Genomic DNA, 23,490 nt, shown 5'->3' with positions numbered 1-23,490 from the left:
AACTCGTCCCATCAGGAATCCATATCTTGAAATTGCTTCAAGAGCTCTGCCCTCTAGAAATAGTTACGTAAGGTAAAAAAAAAATCACGAGCTTTTGAAATAGAAGTAGTTTTGGTTGTCAGTTATAAATGTTTTTAAATAGCAAAAAAACATTTAGTAACTACAGATCCTAATTTATAGCTGAAATTTATCCCTGGTCCAAAACTAAACCCCGATTCTAATAGAAACTACAACACTGTTGATAATGTGCCCAGTGGAATTCTTAAGTTTTCAATACACTATCTTCCTTCACCCTTAATTCAATAAAGAATTACCTTCTATGGAGACAATAACCAAGTGTACTATTACAAAATAATCACTTCTACCAGGTAGGCGTTAAAGACGTTTGAGAAAATTCTCTGAACAATGTGTTAGGCTGTAGAAGGCACTCCACATGTAGGAACTGATAACTTTTAGTTTGGTTTGAGGAAGGGAAAGGAGAGGGCCAATGACTCAGTGCCTATAGAAATCAGGAACTTCACCCATCAATTCAGCTCATCTCACAACATATCCATTAGATAGAGTATCAACTATTATAGAAGAGAAAAGTATTGTTCAGAGAAGTTCAATAACTCACTCACAGACACATGTCAAGTGCTGGGCAGAGCCACCAACACTGATCCTCTCGTAAAGCCTTTCTACAGCATGATATGGCACTTTACAGAGTGGGGGGAGTTTAAACCTTTTGAATTTCTACCTTCAGAGGCCCCTTTATGGATAGATATCTTTTTTTTTTTTTTTTTAATCAGGGGAAAGCGCGAACGCAGTCCCCCACTACCACAAATTATGCAGTCGAGTTTCCCACATTTGGGGAAATCGCAGGGGTCAGCACATCCGGAGTGCAATGGATAAGCCTCGCCCTGGGAAAACCACCTTCGTGATCATGGTATCTCCCCTGCCAGGTAAGTATGGATAGATATCTTTAAGCTTATATTTACTTAAATAAGAAAATGTGTTTTATGTTTTAACAGATTACAAAGACTGTAAATTCTGTTAAAATTGCAACCTGAAAGAAATCATTAGTATTGATTTTTCAAATAAATGTCAGGTGAACTATATATCTTTAGAATCACTCTGAGTCGCTCAGTACTTGTATAAATTTGCTGGAAAATGATGGGAATTTTTTATTTTTAGTGTCGTTTTACCAAAGTCAACTTAGAACTTGATATCTTTGAGGTTATCTGAGAAAAATAACTTAATTCATGAAAAATGAAATCCATCTCACTGAGGGTACACATACATTCACAAATCAATACGATTAATATGAATAAAATATAATTGCTAAGCATTTGAAGAGTCTTCAAATTAATGCATGTTTATTAAATTTTCTGCACAACTGAAGGTAACTGCTTTGCATCATAATAGGACATTCTGCCATTAGTAAAAAAGGCAAAACGTAAGAAAACATTTGAAGCTGTGTGATGAGCTGTGATTGCTCCCTCCTTAGTTGGCATAACCCTGCATGTCTATGGAACCTAAGGCTCATTTAGATAGAGGGAAAGAAAATGCCATTTTACTGCTTTTTTTTTTTTTTAATTCCTTTCAATGTCTCTGCTACATGGAACTGACACAAAAATAGAGACATAGATCTATGGAATAGGATAGAGAATCTAGAGATGAACTCAGCTACATATCGTCATTTAATCCTTGATAAGTCCAGTAAAACCATGCACTGGGGAAAAGAATCCTTATTTAACAAATGATGCTGGGAGAACTGGTTATCCCCATGCAGAAGAATGAAACTGGGCCCACCTCTCACCATTGACAAAAATTGATTCTTGTTGGATAAAAGATTTAAATGCAAGACATGAAACAACAAAAATTTTATAAGACAGTGTGGGGAAAACACTTGAAGATACTGGCCTGGGAAAAAACTTTATGAGGAAGACTCCCCTAGCCATTGCAGGAACACCAAAAATAAATAACTGAGAATTGATCAAGCTAAAAAGCTTTTGCACAACTGAGAATACCACAAACAGAGCAAAAGCCCTTAGAATGGGAGATTTTTGCATGTTATGAATCTCACAAAGGCCTGATAACTAGAATTTACAGAGAACTCAAATTAAACAATAAGAAAAGTGCAAACAATCCTCTCCATAAGTGGGCAAGAGATTTGAACAGAAACTTCTCCAAGTATGACAGACGAGTGGCCAACAAACATGAAAAAATGCTCATCATCCCTAATCTTCAAAAAAATGCAAATCAAAACCACTCTAAGATACCACCTAACCCCAGCAAGATTAGCCCACATCACAAAGTCCCAAAACACCAGATGCTGGCGTGGATGTGGAGAGAAAGGAACACTTCTACACTGCTGGTAGGACTGGAAACTATACAGCCTTTTTGGAGAGAAGTATGGAGAATCCTCAAAGATCTAAAAGTAGACCTTCCATTTGATCCTGCAATTCCATTACTAGGTATCTACTCAGAAGAACAAAAATCATTTTACCACAAAGACATTTCCACTAGAATGTTTATTGCAGCTCAGTTCATAATTTCCAATGAGTTGGAAAGTGGAAGTGACTTAAGTGCCCAACAACCCATGAATGGATCAACAAACTGTGGTGTATGTACACCATGGAATATTATTCAGCCATTAAACAAGATGGAGACTTTACATCCTTTACATTTACCTGGATGAGTTGAAATACATTCTTCTCAGTAAAGTATTGCAAGAATGGAAAAATAAATATGCAATGTACTCCATACTAATGTGAAATCAATATATAAACAATTACATGTTCGTCAGAACAATAAAACACTCTTACAGTCCAGTTTGGGAATAGAGGTAAGCAGGGGTGGAGGGAGGAAGACATATGGAAGAAGGAGGGAGGGCAGGAGGTGGGATCTCACCTAATGTGCACACTGTGAGGGTGGATAACACACCCCCTCGGTGAGGGGCTCTTCTACAAATGGAACTTTACCCTGGAAGTGAGAACAATGTAACCTAAATATTGTATCCTTATATTAATTTGGATAAAGTTTAAGAAAATAAAAATAAATGTCTCTGCTGAATGTATTGAATTGCTCACTGCTTGCCTATGAGATACTTTCTTTTATCAAATATTTTTTAAAATATTGATTTTGAAAACTAAATTTTAAAGCTTCAAAATTTTTCTTAATTGTGTGTAAGTTGCTGAGATTTATCTAACTTTTTGTTGAATGCCAAAAGACGCCCATTGTCTCTTGTCAGTGCAGATTCCTAAGCATTTAAGAATATGTAGCCTTAAATTGGTCCCAAATTTATAAAAACAGTATAATATAAACGATGGTGGGAATGTTAGTGATCTATGTAAAGACCTTTCTTGTTCAAAGCAAAATACCATATCAGACAAATTTTATCTTGTTTTTCATTTTGCCCATCACCCCAAAAGCTACTTATTTCTAAAATACTTAAATTGGAAGTGACTACTATCTAAATTTAACTGAATTTCCTTTTTTCAATGGAGCTTTTCAGGAAAAATAAAAGCAGGATATGGTTTCTAACTAGCTGGAAAAATAAATATCCAATGAACTCCATTCTAATGTGAAATCAATACAATAATATTAAATTCTTCTGACTTGAATTTGTTACCTCTGGAAATATAGAAAGCTAATTCAAAAGTGGGAAATCTTTCTCATACTGCTTCTTTCTGAAAGTTCTACATCTGCTTCAAAAGAAATACTAGCAAGACTCAAAGCCCTTGACATACCACTGGAACAAGAAATACGATGACCATGAGACCTGTGTTTATGATTCTATCAGCTTTCCACTACCAGGCTTCTTCAACACTGGAGTCTTAGACAGAGTCTGATACGTTCTCATTGGTGAAAGAAGTGTTTTGACTATCATCAGATATCTGAATAGTGAGTGTTTCGGGTGCCTGACACTGTCCTATACCTTACAAGTTGTTTATAGATGAAATAGGAACCTTGTTGTTGGCACCCTGTGAGCTTAATGATTCCTAAGAACTCACATGAACTCAGCGAATGAGATCGAAATATGGCATTATTGATTGTGCTGATTACCTGTTTTGTGATTATTCTTGCAACTTCCCAGCCTTGCCAGACCCCTGATGAGTTTGTGGCTGCTAGTTCTCCAGGACATATCATAATTGGAGGTTTGTTTGCCATTCATGAAAAAATGTTGTCCTCAGAAGACTATCCCAGGAGACCACAAATCCAGAAGTGTGTTGGGTGAGTAAAGCCTCAAAAAACACATTTAGGCTTCAAGGTTATGCCAGGAGACTAGGACATGTGAACTGTTTATTTGTATTAACATCTAACTTATTTTAATAAGATTTAAACCTATATATTTGGTAGGTTGCATAAGGTTAATTTTGCAATCCCACCTTAAAAGAGATACATCAGCCCTAAACAAGTATGCATAATTAAATAATTTCCAAGTGCAGAGGTAATGGCTGTTTTTTATTAACGTATTCATTTAGATCTTGCCTTAAAAAATTAACTCTTGAAGTCTCTTGAGAAGCCACTGTAGCCTGTTCTTTACCAGAAGCATACATAACCTGTTTGTATTTTCTACTGACCCAAACATGTGTTTTGTTTTAAAATGGATCCATTATTTGATGCTTTGTTGAAAATAGGCTGCATTTTTTCTCACATTAATATTTTTTTCAATGCTGTATTCATTTCATTCTTGAAACCACTGAATTCTTTCATCATAAATTAAGACCCTCCTCAACTCAAAGTGTCCTTCTTTTTGACAAACTTTTTGCATCAAGAATTCTTAACTACAGAAAAGACATTTGGCACAGGATACTGTGAAAAATAAAGCAGGACAAAAGATGCTTACAGGCATATATATATATATATATATATATATATGAAGCAGGATGTTTGAATTCTAGTTTTTAGCTTTGGTCCAAATTCATTTTGCAAACATAGGCAAATCACTTAAACTTTTTGAGTTCCAGTTTCCTTTTTCTCATTTGTAAAATAAGGGCCTGGAGACCTCTCAGGACACAGGGAGCATCAGCTTCTGTTGCTATGGCAATGTGATCCCCAGGCTTTCTTGTAATTCTAAAATTCTGATTCTATCTTGATGTCTTTGTGTGTAAGGTTAATCTCCTCTTTTCTCCTACCTTTTCTGTCTTTATCAAAAAGTATTTACGTATTTACTAAGCTCTCTGAGAAGGCTTTCAGATAAAATGCGATCCCATGTGACACTAAGATTCTTTCTTAGCAATCTCCCCAGAAAATGGGCATTTTGAGCTATTGTCCTCATAATTGTTAATTAGCAGAAATACCAGGGAATAGTATAAAATTATAAAATAATTAATGAAAGGTTTAGAGCATTAAACTGGTACCCAAAATATTACTAAAGAGTTCAGACCCACAATTATAGACCAACATTAGGGATGGAAAGCACCAAACAATAACAAGCAGATATCCTCTAAAAAAAAAAAAAAGTCACTGAATTGAAAATATTTTACTTTACTGTCACTCATCAAGAAAAGCAGTATTTTCCAACATTGAGAAAATACTTATTAAGGGGCTACATTACCAGAGCTCTATTCTAGGCACTCAAGATACCCAGGTGACTACATCAAAAAGGCCCTGATTCTAGTGGAGTTTACACTTGAGGGATTCGGAACATATTTACAATTTAATTGTCAGATAATCGAGTAGATTATCCTTTCTCTTTGGTTCTCATTTTCAATTAAAATCTTAATGCTGATTAGCCATATCTCATGTTTAGACAGTCCACAATGATGAGTAGTAATATTCAAATAATCTAATTTCTCAAAACTGAATGAACTAAAAGAAAACTCTAGAATATCAAAACCCTGAACAATAATATCCCCCTTTATTCATTTAAAAAAAATTTATAGACTCATTATTATGTATAACACATTGTTTGTAAACTTTTATAGATAGGAGTGGATGAAATAAGCTTTATAGTAAATCAGTAATCAAACATTTGAGTGCCATGGAGTGAACACAGTGAGTTGGAAATATGTTCTTTGACTGTTGAAATGCATCAGGACTAAAGTAGCGTACTTTACTAGGAGAAGGCTGTTGGGTTTTACCCAAAGCCTGATTAAACATAATTCTTACGAGACTTACTCATCTGGTCTCTAATCACAACAGATTAAAATCTGAAACTAAAAGTGGACGTGAGTCTAACAAGCAAGTCCTCTGACAGCGACAAAATACTGACCTCTAACTACAAAAAAGGAAAAACATCAAACACATCTTCATATCGCAAAACACTAAACTCTCTTCAAAATGATCCCAAAATTCATCAAGAAAAAGTCAAATCAGGTGGCGCCTGTGGCTCAAAAGGGTAGGGCACCGGCCCCATATGCAGGAGATGGCAGGTTCAAACCCAGCTCTGGGCAAAAAAAAAAAAAAAGAAAAGTTAAATCCTGTATTATAGAGTCCATTTAAGGAATTCTAGGTTTCTCATATTACTGTTCATAAAGATTTCATAAAAAAATAATTTACTTTTGAGACAGAGTCTCACTCTACCCTGGGTAGAGTGCTGTAGCATCATAGCTCATAGCAACCTCAGGTTCTTGGGCTCAAGTGATCCTCTTGTCTCAGCCTGCCAAGTAGCTGGAAGTAACTCAGGCACCTGCCACAATGCCCAGCTAGCTTTTTTATTTTTAATAGATACAGTGTCTTGCTGCTCAGACTGGTTTCCAACTCCTGAGCTCAAGCAATCCACCCACTTCAGCCTCCCAAAGTGTGACAATTACAAGTGTGAGCCACCATGCCCAGCTCAAAAATTATTTTTAAATAAAGTTTAGCTCCTTCAATAGGCAAGCTTTACTCACCTAGAAATTGTTATAAAGCAGATGTAGTTAAAATGAGATAACATGTCTTTAGAAGAGTTATGTTACAATTTCAAAAAATACTTTTTTCTCCACAGCTTTGAAATATCAATCTTTCTTCAAGCTCTTGCCATGATACACACCATCGAGATGATCAATAATTCAACGTTATTATCTGGAGTCAAGCTGGGGTATGAAATCTATGATACTTGCACAGAAGTCACAGTGGCAATGGCAGCTGCTCTGAGGTTTCTTTCTAAATTCAACTGTTCCAGAGAAACCGTGGAGTTTCAGTGTGACTATTCCAGCTACATGCCAAGGGTTAGGGCTGTTATAGGTGCTGGCTACTCAGAAATAACCATGGCTGTCTCCAGAATGTTGAATTTACAGCTGATGCCACAGGTAGGTTTTGTTCACCCTCTATACGTGGCTTTTGATCACACTCATTATAACGAAAGGATCAGAGAAAGCTGGGGAAACTAGTTAGGGAGTTGCCTTTGTTTTAACCTTTCTTTCTCTTCAGTTAAAGAAAGGATACACCCTCATTATATCCAGCATAGGGGAACAGCATTGAGGGAATAGTCTTCCCTCTGTCTGTCAGGTCCAGTTTCTGAGAGTTTTCACCGATTTGGATAAGACACAAACCCCTAAGGGCCTAAACTGCCTTATTTCTGAAATAACATCATTCGTGTCTTATGAAGAAAACTACAGAGAGTGAGGGGCAAGTGAGCATAGGAGTCAAGAAAGACATCTCAAGGAGGTGACGGCCTTAAACTTGAACAAGAAGGGACACTAAGGGAAGATGGGGGAAGGGAGGAAAGTATCTGTCCCAGCAAGCAGCAAGTGCAAAGCATAGCAGAAAGGTCATTCTGACTGGTCAGTTTGTGCAGAAGGAAGCATAGTAAAAAATGCACTTGTAGCATCTAGTAAGCTATAGAGGAACTTTTTTTTTTTTTTTTTTTTTACTTATTTAGCTATTGTTTTCCTCTGTTTCCTCCCTTTTTTTACTTATTTGGCTGTATCTACCTCTCAGTATTTAAATAATATTCAGTATTGGTCCTGGCCAGAGATACAAGATAGTTGCAGATGAATTGAGAGGTGTAAATGGGGCTATGAGCCAGAGCTACTGTACTACACGAATATAATGATTAGAGGGCAAGGACTCTAAACTACCACCAGGTGCTAAGTATCATCATGTAAGCAATTTGTAAAGAGGAAGGATGGAAAGGACCAGAGACCTTAGGAAAATGTTATGGAAACTCGGGGAAGTCGCAGAGAGGAACACGTACTGTCAGCAGCCACATAGAGCTCATCCCCGCCATAACTAAGACATTCGGTCCATTTCCAGGTGAGTTATGAATCAACCGCAGAAATCCTGAGTGACAAAATTCGCTTCCCTTCATTTTTGCGGACCGTGCCCAGTGACTTCTATCAAACCAAAGCAATGGCCCACCTGATCCAGAAGTCTGGATGGAACTGGATTGGCATCATCACCACCGATGATGACTATGGACGACTGGCTCTCAATGCCTTTGCTATTCAGACTGCAGAAAAAAATGTGTGCATAGCCTTCAAAGAGGTTCTCCCAGCTTTCTTCTCAGATAAGACCATTGAGGACAGAATCAATCAGACGCTTGAGAAAATTATCGCAGAAGCCCAGGTTAACGTCATTGTGGTATTTTTGAGACAATATCATGTTTTCAGTCTCTTCAATAAAGCCATTGAAAGGAATATCAACAAGATCTGGATTGCTAGTGATAATTGGTCAACTGCCACCAAGATCACCACCATTCCTAATGTCAAAAAGATTGGCAAAGTTGTGGGGTTTGCCTTTAGAAGAGGGAATATGTCCTCTTTCCACGCCTTTCTCCAAAATCTGTATATGTTTCCCAGTGATAATAACAAACTCCTACACGAATACGCCACGCTTTTGTCTGCCTGTGCATATGTCAAGGACAGCGATTTGAGTCAATGCATTTTCAACCATTCTCAGGCAACTTTGTCCTACAAGGTTAAAAAGAATATAGGAAGAAACTTCTTCTTGAGACATGACTTCCTCCGGGATCATACTGAGCCAGGAGTCATTCATAGTATTCAGCTTGCAGTGTTTGCCCTCAGTTATGCCATCCGAGATCTGTGCCAAGATCGAGACTGTCAGAATTCCAACGCTTTTCAACCATGGGAGGTACATCTAAGAAAATCCCCTATCATCATTTTCCCCATTTTCTCCCTTGCTTCAGTTTGCAAAGGTTTATATTAACTGCTCTTCTTATTCCTTTTTCTAAGGAAACACTTCCAGTGTTTAAATAACCTGCATTCCCATCACAGCTCTTTATTCTTGAAGATCATAGAATTGTATTTTATGGCCTCCTACTCTGAGCCACCAATATGATGTCCTTTTATTTCCCCAGAAAATAACGTTGATGGTGCCATTTTTCTTGAGTCTTGTAGGTTATTTCTTCTAATGCTCTTAAGAAACATAAGTCAGACCAGACAAATTTAATAATCCTTTTCGTACTTACTAAATATGATGGATAAGGAAACTAAAACTAGGAAGTACAGAACTATGACTTCAGTCCAGGTCTTCTAACTCTATTCTCTTTATTTTTCACTGCGTCTCTCGTAGTTTATAATCCCAGTACCTCCAGTTACGACTCTCTGAATTAGAGTGGTCTCTCTAGTGCTATAGTCTTCTTCAAGGGAATGTTGCTAGGCAAATTATGATATTCCAGGTTTAAAGGAGCCACTAATTGCACATAAAAGAAGTTTTTCCCTTTCTTCTCTTTGATTGTTTTGGAGAAATGAAGTTTAATAGGGCTCTATTTAGTGAAAAATTTTCATTATGTTTTCTTAAATGCCCTTGAATAAGACATTTAAAAGTAAATTGCTTCTTTTAATGATGATAAGTTTTACTCATTAGAAATAAAAGTCTTAATAATATGTATTCAAAGCCAAATTTTTTGGACTCTGTCTTGAGGAAGAATCATACTACAAAAATATATGTATATTAAACTCATAGGAGAAAACAAGGTAAAAATGAATATGACTTAATTCTTCCAACCATGTAAGTAAATATCCAGAACAGGTAAGGTCTACGTCTGTCATTTGTACTTTAAATGCCCACAAACACAAGCTCCAAGATCTCACATAATCAGCTGACATTTGACAGGATCATGTGATTGTTAGAGAATATGTCTGAAGTTCCTCATCTTGAAACTATAATGCATTTTGCCTTGTAAATGCAAAACCAAAAATTTAGTGAAAAGGTAAAACTAGAGAGTAGAACCTTTTTAAAATTAAAACTCTTTTTTACAAATATATATGTATATGTCTAATGATTTTAAGATGCCTTTTGGAAAGCATTCCCTTTGTACTGTGAAACTTTATACTGTAAATGAAAGATTAGTAAAAACTATGAATTATCTTTTTAGATCACCCTTCTTCACTCTACTCCAAATTTAAGCCAACATTTCCTATACATTTCAATAGCTTGGCTTGGTGCATTACAGAAAATCACTTTTCTTGTTTAAAAGTGGACTACCACAATAAAACCACGACTTGGAATTTTAGAAATGAGAGATACAGAGCATGAGGGACGAGGGTAGAAAGATCTTCATAAGGAGAAAGAAAAACAAATAGTAAGAATTATTTACTCACTGAAGATCTGGGAAAGTATTTTACCATAATAATAAGTGCCAAATGTTCTGAAAGAAAGACTTGAGAAGGAATAATCTAAGCAGAGTCTTCTACTATGTTAAACACTTAGAAGCCTGGGGTCATTCTTTTAGCCCTCAGAGTCCATTAATCTAGAAACAAATAGAAACAGATTGGGAAGGAGGAACAGAGGGGTGACTTGCTCCTTTGATCATGATGTGAGTGAGTCACAATCTGATCAGCACTATATTCAGTGGGACAAATAATACAATTATGTTTTTATGAAGAAATCTCTGTAGACATTAACTTTAAAAGATCAAAACCATTTCAGGTTCCTAATCACAGATACATTCCTAAGAATTGCTTTGTCCCCTAGCCAAATTCACTAATATATAAATGATAACTTTCTGAATGATTTTAGATTCAGATAATTTTAAAGGGGTTAGTTCTTCCCCATGTCTGAGAGTAATACTTCCTTTGGCCCAGCATTTGGTGATATTTCTAAGCAATATTCAGGGACAGCATCATCATGCCGATTTTACTTCAACAGATTTTTCGTTTTTTTGAGACAGAGTCTCACTACGTTGCCTTTGGTAGAGTGCTGTAGCATCACAGCTCACAGCAACCTCCAATTCTTGTGATTCTCTTGCTTCAGCCTCTCAAGTAACTGGGACTGCAGGTGCCCGCCACAGCGTCCAGCTATTTTTTTGTTGCAGATGTCATTGTTGTTCAGCTAGCCCAGGCCGGGTTGGAACCCGCCAGTGAACCCGCCAGCTTCCGTGTATGTGGCTGGAGCTGTAACCACTGTGCTGTGGGTGCTGAGCCATACTTCAACAGATTTTTAATGCTCCTCTGTTGTGGGTGAGGATACCATCTCCTTGCTGTGAATAGTAATTTCTGTTTTCTCTTTAGTTTTCCCTTATTTCTGATGATACATAGGGTAGTAAGTGATGTGTGTGAGATAAATGTCTGTCAAATTTCTATTCATATATAAGTGTGTGTGTGTATGTATGTGTGTATGTACATATTCCCTCCCTATGGAAGTCATCTGTCCAGGGGGTGTACAGTCAAATAATTAGGATGATGCATTACAATGTTTTACATAAATTCAAGGTGGCAAAGAAGCACATAACTGAGGTGGCTAATCTAGTATTAGTGATTTGGGGGAATGTCTTCAAGAAAACATGACATCTATGGTGAATAGGATGGATAAATAGGAGTGGCCAGGACAGAAATACTCCAACCAAAACCCAAGGGAGAGAAAGGACAGCGTTTTAAAGCCTTGACAATGAGGGCATCTCAGACTTTACTGTGCAGTTGGGTTGCCTGGGAGTCTCCTTATCATGCAAATGCTAATTCAGTAGTTGCACAGCGGGACCTGAAAGTCTGCATTTCTAACAATCCCCTAGCTGATGCTGATACCATACTCTAGGACAAGGACCATCCTTTTAATAGAAAGTTGCAAGCTAGATTTTAAAGTTTGGAATTCAGAGAGTAAAACTGAGCCAATTAAAGATGTTTTTAGGCAGGAGAATGATGTGATATATTTTCTATGATAGAATAGTATTCCAATTGCAGTGTGAATTGATTTGAGGAACAGAAGACTGGAGGGAGAAGTACAAATTTGGTGATCCAGGCAAAAGATAGGAATGTCTTATACTACAGGTGTGGCAGTAAGGATGGAGAGATGGATACTTGGATATTGAAGAGGAAGAACGAAGAGCCTTTGGAGATGGGCGGGGTGTCAAGGATGACAGAGAGAAGCAAAGACATTGCAAATGATTTCAAAGGTGGGCAACTGGTTCCATTGACTGAGATGAAAACAGAGGAAAGTGGAAGTGTGGTGAAGCGAAGAAATCTCAAGCACTGCGTTTTGGAGACGTTGAATATGAAGAACTTACAAGATATGTAAATGTAACAGTGGCAGTTGCATATTAGTTCAAAGGTAGAAAAGACGAGAGTGATTTGGGAGTGGTAAGAATAATAACAACTAATATTTGTAAGGCCTCCAGTTCTAGGTACTGATATATATTGCTGCTAATTTTTATAATATTACAGTAAGTCCACAGGGCTCATCCTTTACAGTCTATCTTCAAGACATAGTAAGAGAAAGTGTTATTGGTGGCCAAGACTTGCAGCTCTTTAGAGATGGCGGGGACTTCAAGGATAAAGGTCTGACCTATGGTTACTCACATACTCATCAATGAAACTGTCCCCACCTTAGTTCACTGTGCTTTTTGTTGTAACATGGAACACTTAGAGAAAGAAAAAGGCATACCTGGGGCACCAGGACAGAGATATGAGGCTGTTTACTGTGCTGTCCTCTAGTTTAGTCACACAGACACCTCTTTCCACAGCAAGACACCTCTTTCCACTTATGGGAAATGGACAACAATGTCAACCATAACATGTTAATTAGCATGGCCTCCAGGCCTTGTATTCTTAAAAACAGGGCATTACCATACATAACTCAATAATATAAGAATTGAAATGCAAATCTTGTTCTCTAAATTTTGTAGTGCCAATTCATAGTGAATTTCAGAGTCTCCCTGAAAAGCAATAAATAACTAATGGGAAAAGCTTAATAACTGGGGTATTAATTTCAAAATTTACCTTAGCCCAGAGTAAATTTTGTATCATATTTAACGAGGAATGAATGTGCCATTTCATTTGCCTCTTTCTGGTAAGAACAGGAATAAAACTGTACAAGTATGTTTATATTATAGTATTATTATTTACAGACCATGTATGTGTCGGACCTTTCCTGTGCAAAATCTAATTTAATGCAGGAAAACACAGATGGAAATTATTGTTCAAACACAAGAATACAAGAGAATATGCTCCCTAAAGAACCAAGGAACGGGCTTACATGTGTATGTTGCTTTAAGAAGGAACAAAAGAAAAAGCAGTACAGGGCGGTGCCTGTGGCTCAAAGGAGCAGGGCACCAGCCCCGTATGCCGGAGGTGGTGGGTTCAAACCCAGCCCCAGCCAAAAAATGCAAAGCCCACATAGGTAGAAGTAAGAACATAGAAAGTAGACCCTTATCTATTCTTTTTTTGTTTGTTTGTTTACCTCATTTGTTTCTCCCAGGGAGTTGCTAGAATAACATTGTGTTAGTTAATTCCACCATTTTAGATCTGAGATCCTCTTCCTCCTTTAAAGTAATGCTAATTAACTTACATTCATTAAAAGATCTAGAAAGCCTGTGGGGACATATAACAAAATCAATACACACACAGAGATTTTGCTCAAGTGATATTTGGCCACTGACGTGACTCTCAAAATTATTATATTTACCTTTGCGTGTAACTTGATCTTCTTATCGTGACACACGAAAAAGGAACATTCATAAAAGATTAACTAAGAAGGAATAGAATGGAAAAATTCTATTCAAATAGAATAATTTCTGCCTCCTTCTATAGATCTCACACCCAACAAAAGCCACTTAGAACCACAGACGTAGGTAATGAGTGGACCATTGCGAGTGTGTTCCGAGAGGCTATTTACTTGGCCATGCTTATGTACCAAGTTAATAGTGGAGCCAGAAGGGCAGTCTGTTCCCTACCTACTAGTCTCATGTTCTTCCACTGCTGCAGGAGCTCCATATGGCTGCCCCATGTGTCAATAAAACATTTCCTGCCCTAACCCTATCGTATACCAGTTCTCACTGTGCACATTAGTAACAAGATAAGTGATTTTTCATCACATTTCCTTCCTCTCCAGTTAAAAAAAAATATTTTATGAATTAAATTAGAAATGGAACTCAGAGATCACTTTAGTATGTACACAATCATTGGAACAGACTGAAGAACCATTGGAGATAATAAGATAGAGAGTAATTGTAACTGTCAAGATTGCCCTAATGAGAGATAGAAAGAACCAGAGTTAGAGACCAGGCATCTGCCAGAGAGGACCCATTCTGAAACTGGACAATGTGGATAAATATAGATACTCAAAGAATTTCAATTTTATAAGCTAGAGAAGCTGCCATCCACAGAAATTAACTTGCTTTCTCAAATTCACATAGCAGGACTTCGGCAGAAATGAAACTGTTAATAGAATCCAAGTGAAATTGGATTCAATTTCAATTTCAAATTCAAATCTCAAATTGTTGCCTGGTGGTTAAGAACCTTCCTCCACCCCCATGACCCAGAATCCTCTTTCTTTCTTATGTTCAAGTGATAGTCATTATAAAGCCATGTTATAATTAGGATAATGGATAACACTTACAATGCTTATAGTCAAAATTCGTTCCTGTTTTTATTTTTTATAGTTACTTGATGTGCTGAAAAATGTGACATTTACTGATGGAGGGAATTCGTTTCATTTTGATGCCCATGGAGACTTGAATACTGGATACGACCTTGTGCTCTGGAAGGAGCTCAATGACCACATGACTGTCACCAAGATGGCAGAATATGATCTGCAGAACGATGTCTTCATCATCACAGACCAAGAAACAAAAAACGAGTTCAAGAATCTTCAGGTAATTGTGCTGTAGGGCACGTTTTAGCATGCAAAGCAATGGGTACCTCAACTGCAAAAGTCATTGGCCCCCACAGGAACCTCCAGTGATCCTCCCGCCTGTTCACTGTCCCCACCTTCCCCCCTTAAATTCCATGGTCAACTAGTGTACCCTCAGTTTCCTTGCCCCTTGTACCCTCAGTTTCCTTGCCCCTCTTGCTCTTTATCATATATATTCAACCCAAACACAAACCTTGTTAAATTCTCTTCCTAATCAAGGTAACCCCTATGTTGGTGAACTGGGAGTGCCCACACACATACACACACACACACAGAGGGAAGGAAAACCTTGCTGATTGGTCTCACTTTAAATTCATGATCTCTAACCTCCAGGGAGCTTTTCATGCTGCAGAGTGATCAGACCAGGGCCCTAGGCCATTAACTATCCCACCTTCCTAGACGGCTACTTTACACTTTGTCTTTATGCCTCTGAGTTTGCTACATCTTACCAACCTCACTCTCTGTTGACCCTGTTTTGTATTATACCCCATACATAGCAAGACTGAAACAACCAGAAGAGATCTCTGTTGTCCCTCTGCCATCACCTCTGTGCCTCTGTCCCCACCTTCCATCTGGCCCCCGGGGTGGACTGTCTACTTCCAGCCCTACATAGCAAAACTGAAACAACCAGAAGAGATCTCTGTTGTCTCCCTGCCATCACCTCTGTGCCTCTGTCCCCACCTTCCATCTGGCCCCAGGGGTGGACTGTCTACTCGCAGCCCAGGTCAGCTCCTGTGCTTCACCTCTGGGTCCCAACCTCTCACTTACCACTCTGGCAATTTCACATTTCTCCAGTGTTCTCAATTATTCTCTCTTCTGTATTATTACACAGTAATATAAATATACTATCATTTCTCCCATCTTAAAAAAAAAAAAGACACTTCATTGTTCCCCCACATCCTGCTCCATGCACTACCCATTACACTGCTTCTCTCTCCATTAAAACTCTACATTCTTGGCCCCGATCTTTCTCTTTCCACCCTCTTTTGAAGTCTCTGCAATCCATTTAAATTGTTTCTTTCTAGCTCACCAATGTTAACAAATCCAAAGATCATCTTACTTCACTTACCTGCTAATTATTCTCATCTCCATAAAATCCTTTCCTTATTTGCTTCCATGACAGTTCACTCCCTTGACTTCTTCCTGTTTCTCTGGCCACTACATCTCGGCCTCCTTGCTGGTTCCTTGCCATGCACACCACCCCTAACCATTCAGATGTCCAGGGCCCAGAACTGCTCCTCGTTGGGTCTCCACTTTTCCCTAGTGATCTTACCTGGGCTTGGAGCTTTAAATGTCATTATATAAAAGAAGGAGGCCTCCCGGATTTTATCATCTTCAATAAGCTTGCTTAAATGACATCTATCCTTGGATGTCCGATAGTCCTCTTCACTGAATGTCTCCCAAACAAAGCTCCTGACAGTCTCTTCTAAACCCACTCCTGTTTTAATAAATGGCAATCCCTTTCTCCTAGTCATTACAAAAAATCCTGCTGAAATCTTTGCCCCGTCTCTTTCACTCATACTCCGTATTTAGTGAACATTTACTTTTGGAATGTGTCCAGAATCTGACCCCTTTTTACTCCCCAGCCCACAGCAAATGCCATCACTGCTCACCCAGATTCTTGCAGAAGGTTGTTAACTGTTCTCTGCCTGCACTCTGACCCCAGAGGAATCCTATAAAATCCAGTGCTCTGCTCTGTATCTCTACAGTACCCTGCTGGAGCATCCTATTTCTTTTAGGGGAAAGGCCAATATCTTTATAAATCCTACAAGACCTGCCCCTCACCCTTCCCCTGTACCTCTCCGACCTCACCTCCCACTCCCCTCCTCTCCTCTGGGCCACTCCTGCCATCCCACAGGCTTCTTGCCCTTCTGTGCGTGCCTCTTTTTCTCCAGCTCAAGGGCTTTGCACCTGTTGAAATGACTTTCTCAGTAATTTTCTGTGATGTTCATGGGGTTAATTTTCTCACTTCCTTTCTATCTTTTCTGCAATGTCTTCATCTCAGTGAGGCTTTCCCTGGACCCATTATTTAAAATTGCAACATCGACCTAGTCCTTCTCATTCTCTGACCTTTCCTCCTTCTTTACTTTCCTCTTAGCACTTACCCCTACCTCTCATTCTGGACATTGGGCCTATTTTTGTCTTGTTTGTTGTCAACTTTATCAATTGGAACTCAAGGCCTATGAGAGGAGGGATGTTTTATGTATCTGTCCTATGGTCATGTGGAAGGAGAGAAGGGACTGACTTCCTGGAAGGGAAGGTTACACTTAGATTCCCCTAATGATGTCCAGTTTTGTTGAACAGTTAAATCCTTCCGTGTCCTCTGAGCACTGTCCCAGAGAGTGGATACTTCAGATGAAGAGCTGCCCTGGGGAATTCACAAGGCATATGTATTTGCCTGCCGAAAACCCAGGGCAACAATAACCAGTGGGAAGAAGGAAGTCAGTGCTTATGGGCACAGAGATACTGAGTCCTGGCTGCCTTTCACCTTCAGCCAGATCATTTTCATTTTCCTGAGAAATGACTGGTTAGCTTAGAACTTTATGTTCTAGACTCAGCAATAGCTGATAATTTGAGAAAATGTCATCGAACTATTCTTGTCTGGCTTTGCAAGGGTAAAAGTGAAACGACAACACAGATTTATCTCACAAGATGTGCCGTGAGAAAGAGACTGTGAATAGAATGTATGTCACTGAAGTACAAAAACTTATTAGCTAGATCAGAAGCATATGGTTCTTTAAAGGAGAATGCTGTGTGTAATTCACATCCATGTAAATATATTTGTATATTCAAGACTCTCTTTTCAACTTATTCTATTAGTTTTAAATTCAAAATGGTTGACTGTTTTATTTTAGAGTTAGACGAGGCATGGGGCATCCTCCTTGGACAGCATGATAAGAATTTCTTCTAAAGAATATAGAAGTTGTCCAGGCATGGTGGTTCAGGCCCATAATCCCAAGCACTCTGAGAGGCTGGGATGGGTGGATGACCTGAGCTCAGGAGTTTAACATCAGCCTGAGAAAGAGCAAGACGGTGTTGCTACTAAAAATAGAGAAACCACCTGGGCATTGTGGCAGGTGCCTGTAGTCCCAGCTACTCAGGAGGCTGAGGCAAGAGGATCTCTTAAGCTCAGGAGTTTGAGGTTGCTCTGAGCTGTGACAATCCAGCACTCTACCCAGGGTGATGAAGTGAGACTGTGTCTCAAAAAAAGGGAAAAAAAAAAAAAAGAAAATAACAAACGAATAATATAAAAATCTAATAATTTACTATTTTCTTATACAGTGGAACTCTTCATTCGGTATGAGATCGGCAGTCTCCAGACCATCAAGTTCTTCGTTAGTTCTACTGCTACACATTTCTCTTTCTTCTGGGGACTTTCTGAAAGAGCTTATTTCCATAATTTGCTTACGGAAGTTATTAATGTGACAAAAACTGTATTTTTTCCTGAAGCAGTTTCCCTATCTAAAATATTTTATATATTTCAAATTTGTTCATATTCCTGAAGATGACAAAAAAATTCTATAATGCTATAAAAAAAGACAAAAATATTATTTAAATTAAGTCATAATTAAGGACAATTTGGGATAGTATTTTATTTATTTGGGATTTCTTTTTACTTTTAATATAGCAAATTCAATCTAAATGCTCCCCAGAATGCAGTCCTGGACAAATGAAGAAAACCACAAGAAGTCACCACATCTGCTGCTACGAATGTGTGAACTGTCCTGAAAATCACTACAGTAACCAGACAGGTAACCAGGTCACTGTGACATGGACACACTGGAACCATTTCTCTTAGGCTGGTTTTTATTTTTTCACATGACTTGAAAAAATAAAAAAAGCTTCCCATGCTCCTCCTGCTAAATTAAATTGCCGTGAAATTTCATTTTATCTTGGAATTTGCTCTATGGTATCAACAGGTGCACAACCAGTAAGTAATAGAAATGGAAAAGTAACTTCCTTTCCAAGGGAGAATGGCCGGCCCTCACGCATACCGTCTAACCACTCTTAAAGCCGTGCAAACCCAGAGGTGCCTGGAGTTCAGAGACAGATAGGGCATGTCCTGGCTATCTCATCTCTATCAAGAGGCAAAAGTTAAGAGTGAAAAGAAAGAATCTTCTGTGTGATGAAAAGGGCAACTCTTGACAGAGATGTGATGCTAGTAACTAATTGTTTGCCAGCCCTATCTTTAACAATTTGGAAAGATCAGAGCAAAATACACAAATTAGAGTACACGAGTGAGGTCAGCAGCCTTAGGAGCCCAAAAAGGAACTATCAGCACTTTCCCCCGAGTCAAGCCTACTTTAAAAGCATCCTATGCCCTTGTTTATCGCAGCATTCCTATTCATCTTCTATTTGATATAAAAAGAATCTCAAAGAGCTGCAACAGTCCCAAATTTATTCTTTTTTTCTCACTGATTTCAAGGGAAACAGCATGCCAATTAAAATATCTCGACATTCATGTTCTGTCATCGTCTCACAGACATGCCATGTATTATTGCAGTCCTGAGAGGGACTGTACTCCTAAATAGTTAGATAATTGGCCAGGGGAGTATGTTATCTAGCAACTATCTTCCAAGTGGGAGAATCAAAAATACAAAGAGAATTATATAACTTTTATTTCCCATAAAGATGTACAGAGGTCTTCCAAGGTTCTATCAGGTTGTCTTTTGATAACCAAGGCAAGTTGTCTCCAAGCATAAGACTAAAAACACGTAGGGGAAAACCCTAAGAGTTGGGGTAACCCAAAGGGACATCGTCTGCTGTTCTTCTGTACATCTCTAGCACATGGCCTTCATACCCAGACAAGGCCACTACAGTGAACGGACCAAATAACAGTCACCAGCTACTGTTACGGGAAAATAGAAAGGAATGAATATATATGTAGGGCGATAGAATTTGAAAAGAGGAGACCAGAAATGTCATGAAGTTTATAAACAGAAACACAGCCTCACTTCAAGGTTAATAGAGAAGAGAATGAGGAAGCTAAAAAATTAAATGGGTGGTGTAGAGTGCAAACAGATGAATGTCCTGAGCGGGGCTTTTTGGGGAGCAGTTGGGACCCACACTCTTTAGGGTGTTGGAATGGAAGGCGAATGCAATCCCGCTGTCAGAGTCTGTGACGCCCATTCTGCGTGCTGCCTTTCAGTCAGAATCAGCAGAAAGACGGTTCAACCTTACTGCTGCTGGGGTGAGATGCTTACATGTGCTAACCTCCTGGGGGAAAAAAACCTTTAATTTCATCATCAAGTGTTACTAATCCCAATCTCGTGTTATCTTGCTTTCAAGAGATATCAAGCTTTTAGGGTGACCCATCCATACTGGGTTTTTTAAAAGAACTAGTCTTAGTCAGAATAGCAACTCCTGTGTATTTAGAGGGTCTATTGGGTACAATCCTCTGTGTGAGCATTTCATATTTATCATCTCACTGAAGGCAGCATTCCCATGAGACAGGATGTTGCTTTGAAAGAGAGAAAAAGAAAGAAGGATTTGGAAATAGGCTCCAAAAGTTCAGTTAGCTTGTTCAAGATTGTAGGAATCATAGTGATAGAGAAAGAAAAGGACTCAGTTCCAAAGCCCTTGTTACTAACAGACACCCTGAACTACCACCTATAATATCAAGAGGCTCGTGTCTGTCTTGAGTATAGTGATTTCCAGCTGGTCTTTTCTTTCTTTTTTTTCTCCTCCTCTTTATTCACTATACTCCTCTTCATTTTCTTGGGGTTTGTGCATGTTTTATAAGCAACCAGTATGACAATGATTTATATCTGTTTTCTACTCGGGACTGTTTCTGAGTAGGAGTCTCCTTTCCAGTACTGTGGACCTCCTTTAAATGTTCGCAATGTAACTGAATCGCCTGTGTCTTTTAGATATGGATCGCTGCCTTTTATGCAACAATGAAACTCACTGGGCCCCTGTAAGGAGCACTATGTGCTTTGAAAAAGAAGTAGAGTATCTCAACTGGAATGACTCCCTGGCTATCCTGCTCCTGGCCCTCTCCCTGCTGGGAATCATGTTCGTTCTGGCCATTGGCATAATATTTACAAGAAACCTGAGCACCCCCGTTGTGAAATCATCCGGAGGATTAGTGGTCTGCTACGTGATCCTCCTCTGTCATTTCCTCAACTTTGCCAGCACAGGTTTCTTCATTGGTGAACCACAAGACTTCACGTGTAAAACCAGGCAGACGCTATTTGGTGTGAGCTTCACTCTCTGCATCTCCTGCATTCTGATGAAGTCCCTGAAAATTTTGCTAGCCTTCAGCTTTGATCCCAAATTGCAGAAGTTCCTGAAGTGCCTCTATAAACCGGTCCCCATTATCTTCACCTGCACAGGTATCCAGGTGGCCATTTGCACGCTTTGGCTAACCTTTGCAGCACCCACAGTAGAGGAGAATGTCTCCTTGCCCAGGGTCATTATCCTGGAATGTGAGGAGGGATCCATATTTGCATTCGGCACCATGCTGGGCTACATTGCCATCCTGGCCTTCGTTTGCTTCATATGCGCTTTCAAAGGCAGGAAATTACCCGAGAATTACAACGAAGCCAAGTTCATAACATTTGGCATGCTCATTTACTTCATAGCTTGGATCACATTCATTCCCGTCTACGCGACCACATTTGGCAAGTACTTGCCAGCTGTGGAAATTATTGTCATTTTAATATCTAACTATGGGATCCTCTGTTGCACTTTCTTCCCCAAATGTTATGTCATTCTTTGTAAGCAAGAGACTAACACAAAGTCAGCCTTTCTCAAGATGATTTACAGTTATTCTTCCCATAGTGCGGACATCCTTGCCATGAGTCATGCTTCCCTGGACTCCATTAACAGCAACGCCACAGTGACCGATCCCAGCTCCACGGGTGCGTCTGCAACCTGGCAGCAAAGCCAAGGTCTCCAGGCACAAGCATCTGCACACATGTGCAGAGAAAGTGCCACCAGTGTTGCCAAAACTTTGCCTCGAAAAAGAATTTCAAGTATTTGAATGAGCCTTAGGAGATGCCCTATTCCCGAATAAAACATTTCCAGGGGCTTTGCCTCTAGTGTGTTCATTTACTTCCCCAGCAAATATGTCACATGAATTTCTTCACTGCCACCCTCGTCACCAAATTTCTGTTAAACACTCTGTCCACCTACCTATTAGGGAATAAAATAGAGCCTTCCGTTTGAAACTTTCTTCATTCTTTGCCACATCCCTCAGCCTCTGTCTTCCCCGCCTTCCTCTTAAGCACCTTGATAAAGCTTTCTCTTCTAGTCAAGGTTACCCCATAACACACCCCTGTATTACCCCTAGGTCCATTCTCTCTCATCTCATCCCAGATCTCTTTGGGTTTTCCTTCTCCCTTGAGTATTTTTATCCTCCTGTCCACCGCTCAGTACAGCTGAGGAGGCTTTTGAGCAATTCCCAAGCACCTAGGGAAATCCACGGGCACCACAACAGTATCACAAGATGGCACTGAACCACCCTGGGACACCATGGGAGGGTTTGAGAGAAGACTAAATAATGGGTATGATACTTAGGTGAAGGCCTGAAAGATGAGTAGGAGTTAACCAATCAGAGAAGGTACAGAACGGTGTTCTGGATAAAGGTGGAAAGGTGGAGAAGCAGAAAGGGTGACAAGAAAGTTCCCCTGAACAGGGAACGATAGTCATTTTGGTGTTCTGAGAGATGAGTCCTCTCTGGTGTGCAGAATTCAGGCTGTGAATGGACCCACAGACTGGAGTTCCTTGTGAAGGAGCTTAGGATCTTTTATCCCGTGGGTGGTGGGCGGCCATGGACTGTTGCAATAGCCTCCTAATTAGACTCTGGCTTCAAATGTTTTACTCTAAACACAGGCGAGATCTGGAAGATCTTGCTAAATCTTCTATATTCACTTCTACCAGATCTGCTTCTATAGTAAAACCCTCTTCACATCACTCAGTTATTTAAAAATCTACAATAAGTCAAAATTCCTAATCTTGATGGCCAGCCTGGTCAAATCCAGCACATCTTCTACTCATTCCAGCCTACCACCATGCCCTTTAGGAACAGCAAACTTCTGGACCTTGTCCATCCCCACATGGGGCCGTTTTATCCCTCAGAACTGGGATCTTCCCTCTGCCCTGATGTGCTCTCCGTCCTTGTCTTCCTGGAGTTCTCTAGCTAAATCCACCAGACACAATGTAAGCATCTCCTCCTCTATATATATGGTGTAATTCTATGCATAAGGAACAGAAAAAGATGAATGAAAAGTTCTCTGCTTTCAAGGAGTTTACATTGTAGCATTTTTACATTTTGCCCTGAGGAGTGAATTCTTTAGTAACAGCACCCTACTAAACCACCCCTAATTACACCCCAATTTAGGCTCTTATGACCCACTTTGCTCCTGTTAAAAGATCCCAAACTAGTTGGCCATCTTTCATTCATATTCTAATGCACAGTAGCCATCATTTAAGGTCAATCTCTCACAAGTCCATTCCACTACTATCATTCTTTTATTCAGAAAAAAAATGAAA

At 39.2% G+C, this 23,490-nt stretch overlaps 1 protein-coding gene and 1 non-coding gene across 4 annotated transcripts; one reads left to right on the top strand and one right to left on the bottom strand.

The window, feature by feature from the left end:
* Positions 1-785: 785 nt before the first annotated feature.
* LOC111725742 lies at positions 786-949 on the bottom strand. Its single transcript, XR_002773733.1, has one exon. It is a non-coding gene; the product is annotated as a U1 spliceosomal RNA (small nuclear RNA).
* A 3,028-nt stretch (positions 950-3,977) lies between these two features.
* On the top strand, positions 3,978-22,036 carry GPRC6A (G protein-coupled receptor class C group 6 member A). Of its 3 annotated transcripts, none has more exons than XM_003781618.2 (6): positions 3,978-4,215; positions 6,914-7,217; positions 8,164-8,475; positions 14,744-14,956; positions 18,623-18,746; positions 20,865-22,036. In XM_003781618.2, exons 1-6 carry the CDS (start codon positions 4,022-4,024, stop codon positions 21,977-21,979), a joined length of 2,262 nt encoding a protein of 753 aa, XP_003781666.1. In that variant the 5' UTR covers positions 3,978-4,021; the 3' UTR covers positions 21,980-22,036. The 3 variants fall into 3 exon arrangements, with proteins under 3 accessions (XP_003781666.1, XP_003781664.1, XP_003781665.1); XM_003781616.1 differs by having other exon boundaries at positions 8,164-9,000; XM_003781617.2 differs by lacking the exon at positions 14,744-14,956 and having other exon boundaries at positions 8,164-9,000.
* The last annotated feature ends 1,454 nt before the right edge of the window (positions 22,037-23,490 follow it).

Source organism: Otolemur garnettii, unplaced genomic scaffold (assembly GCF_000181295.1).
Source record: "Otolemur garnettii isolate 467f Iridium unplaced genomic scaffold, OtoGar3 scaffold00002, whole genome shotgun sequence".
Taxonomy (NCBI): Eukaryota; Metazoa; Chordata; class Mammalia; order Primates; family Galagidae; genus Otolemur; species Otolemur garnettii.
The sequence above is the reverse complement of the archived record's forward strand: the minus strand, read 5'-3'. Positions and strand labels throughout refer to the sequence as shown.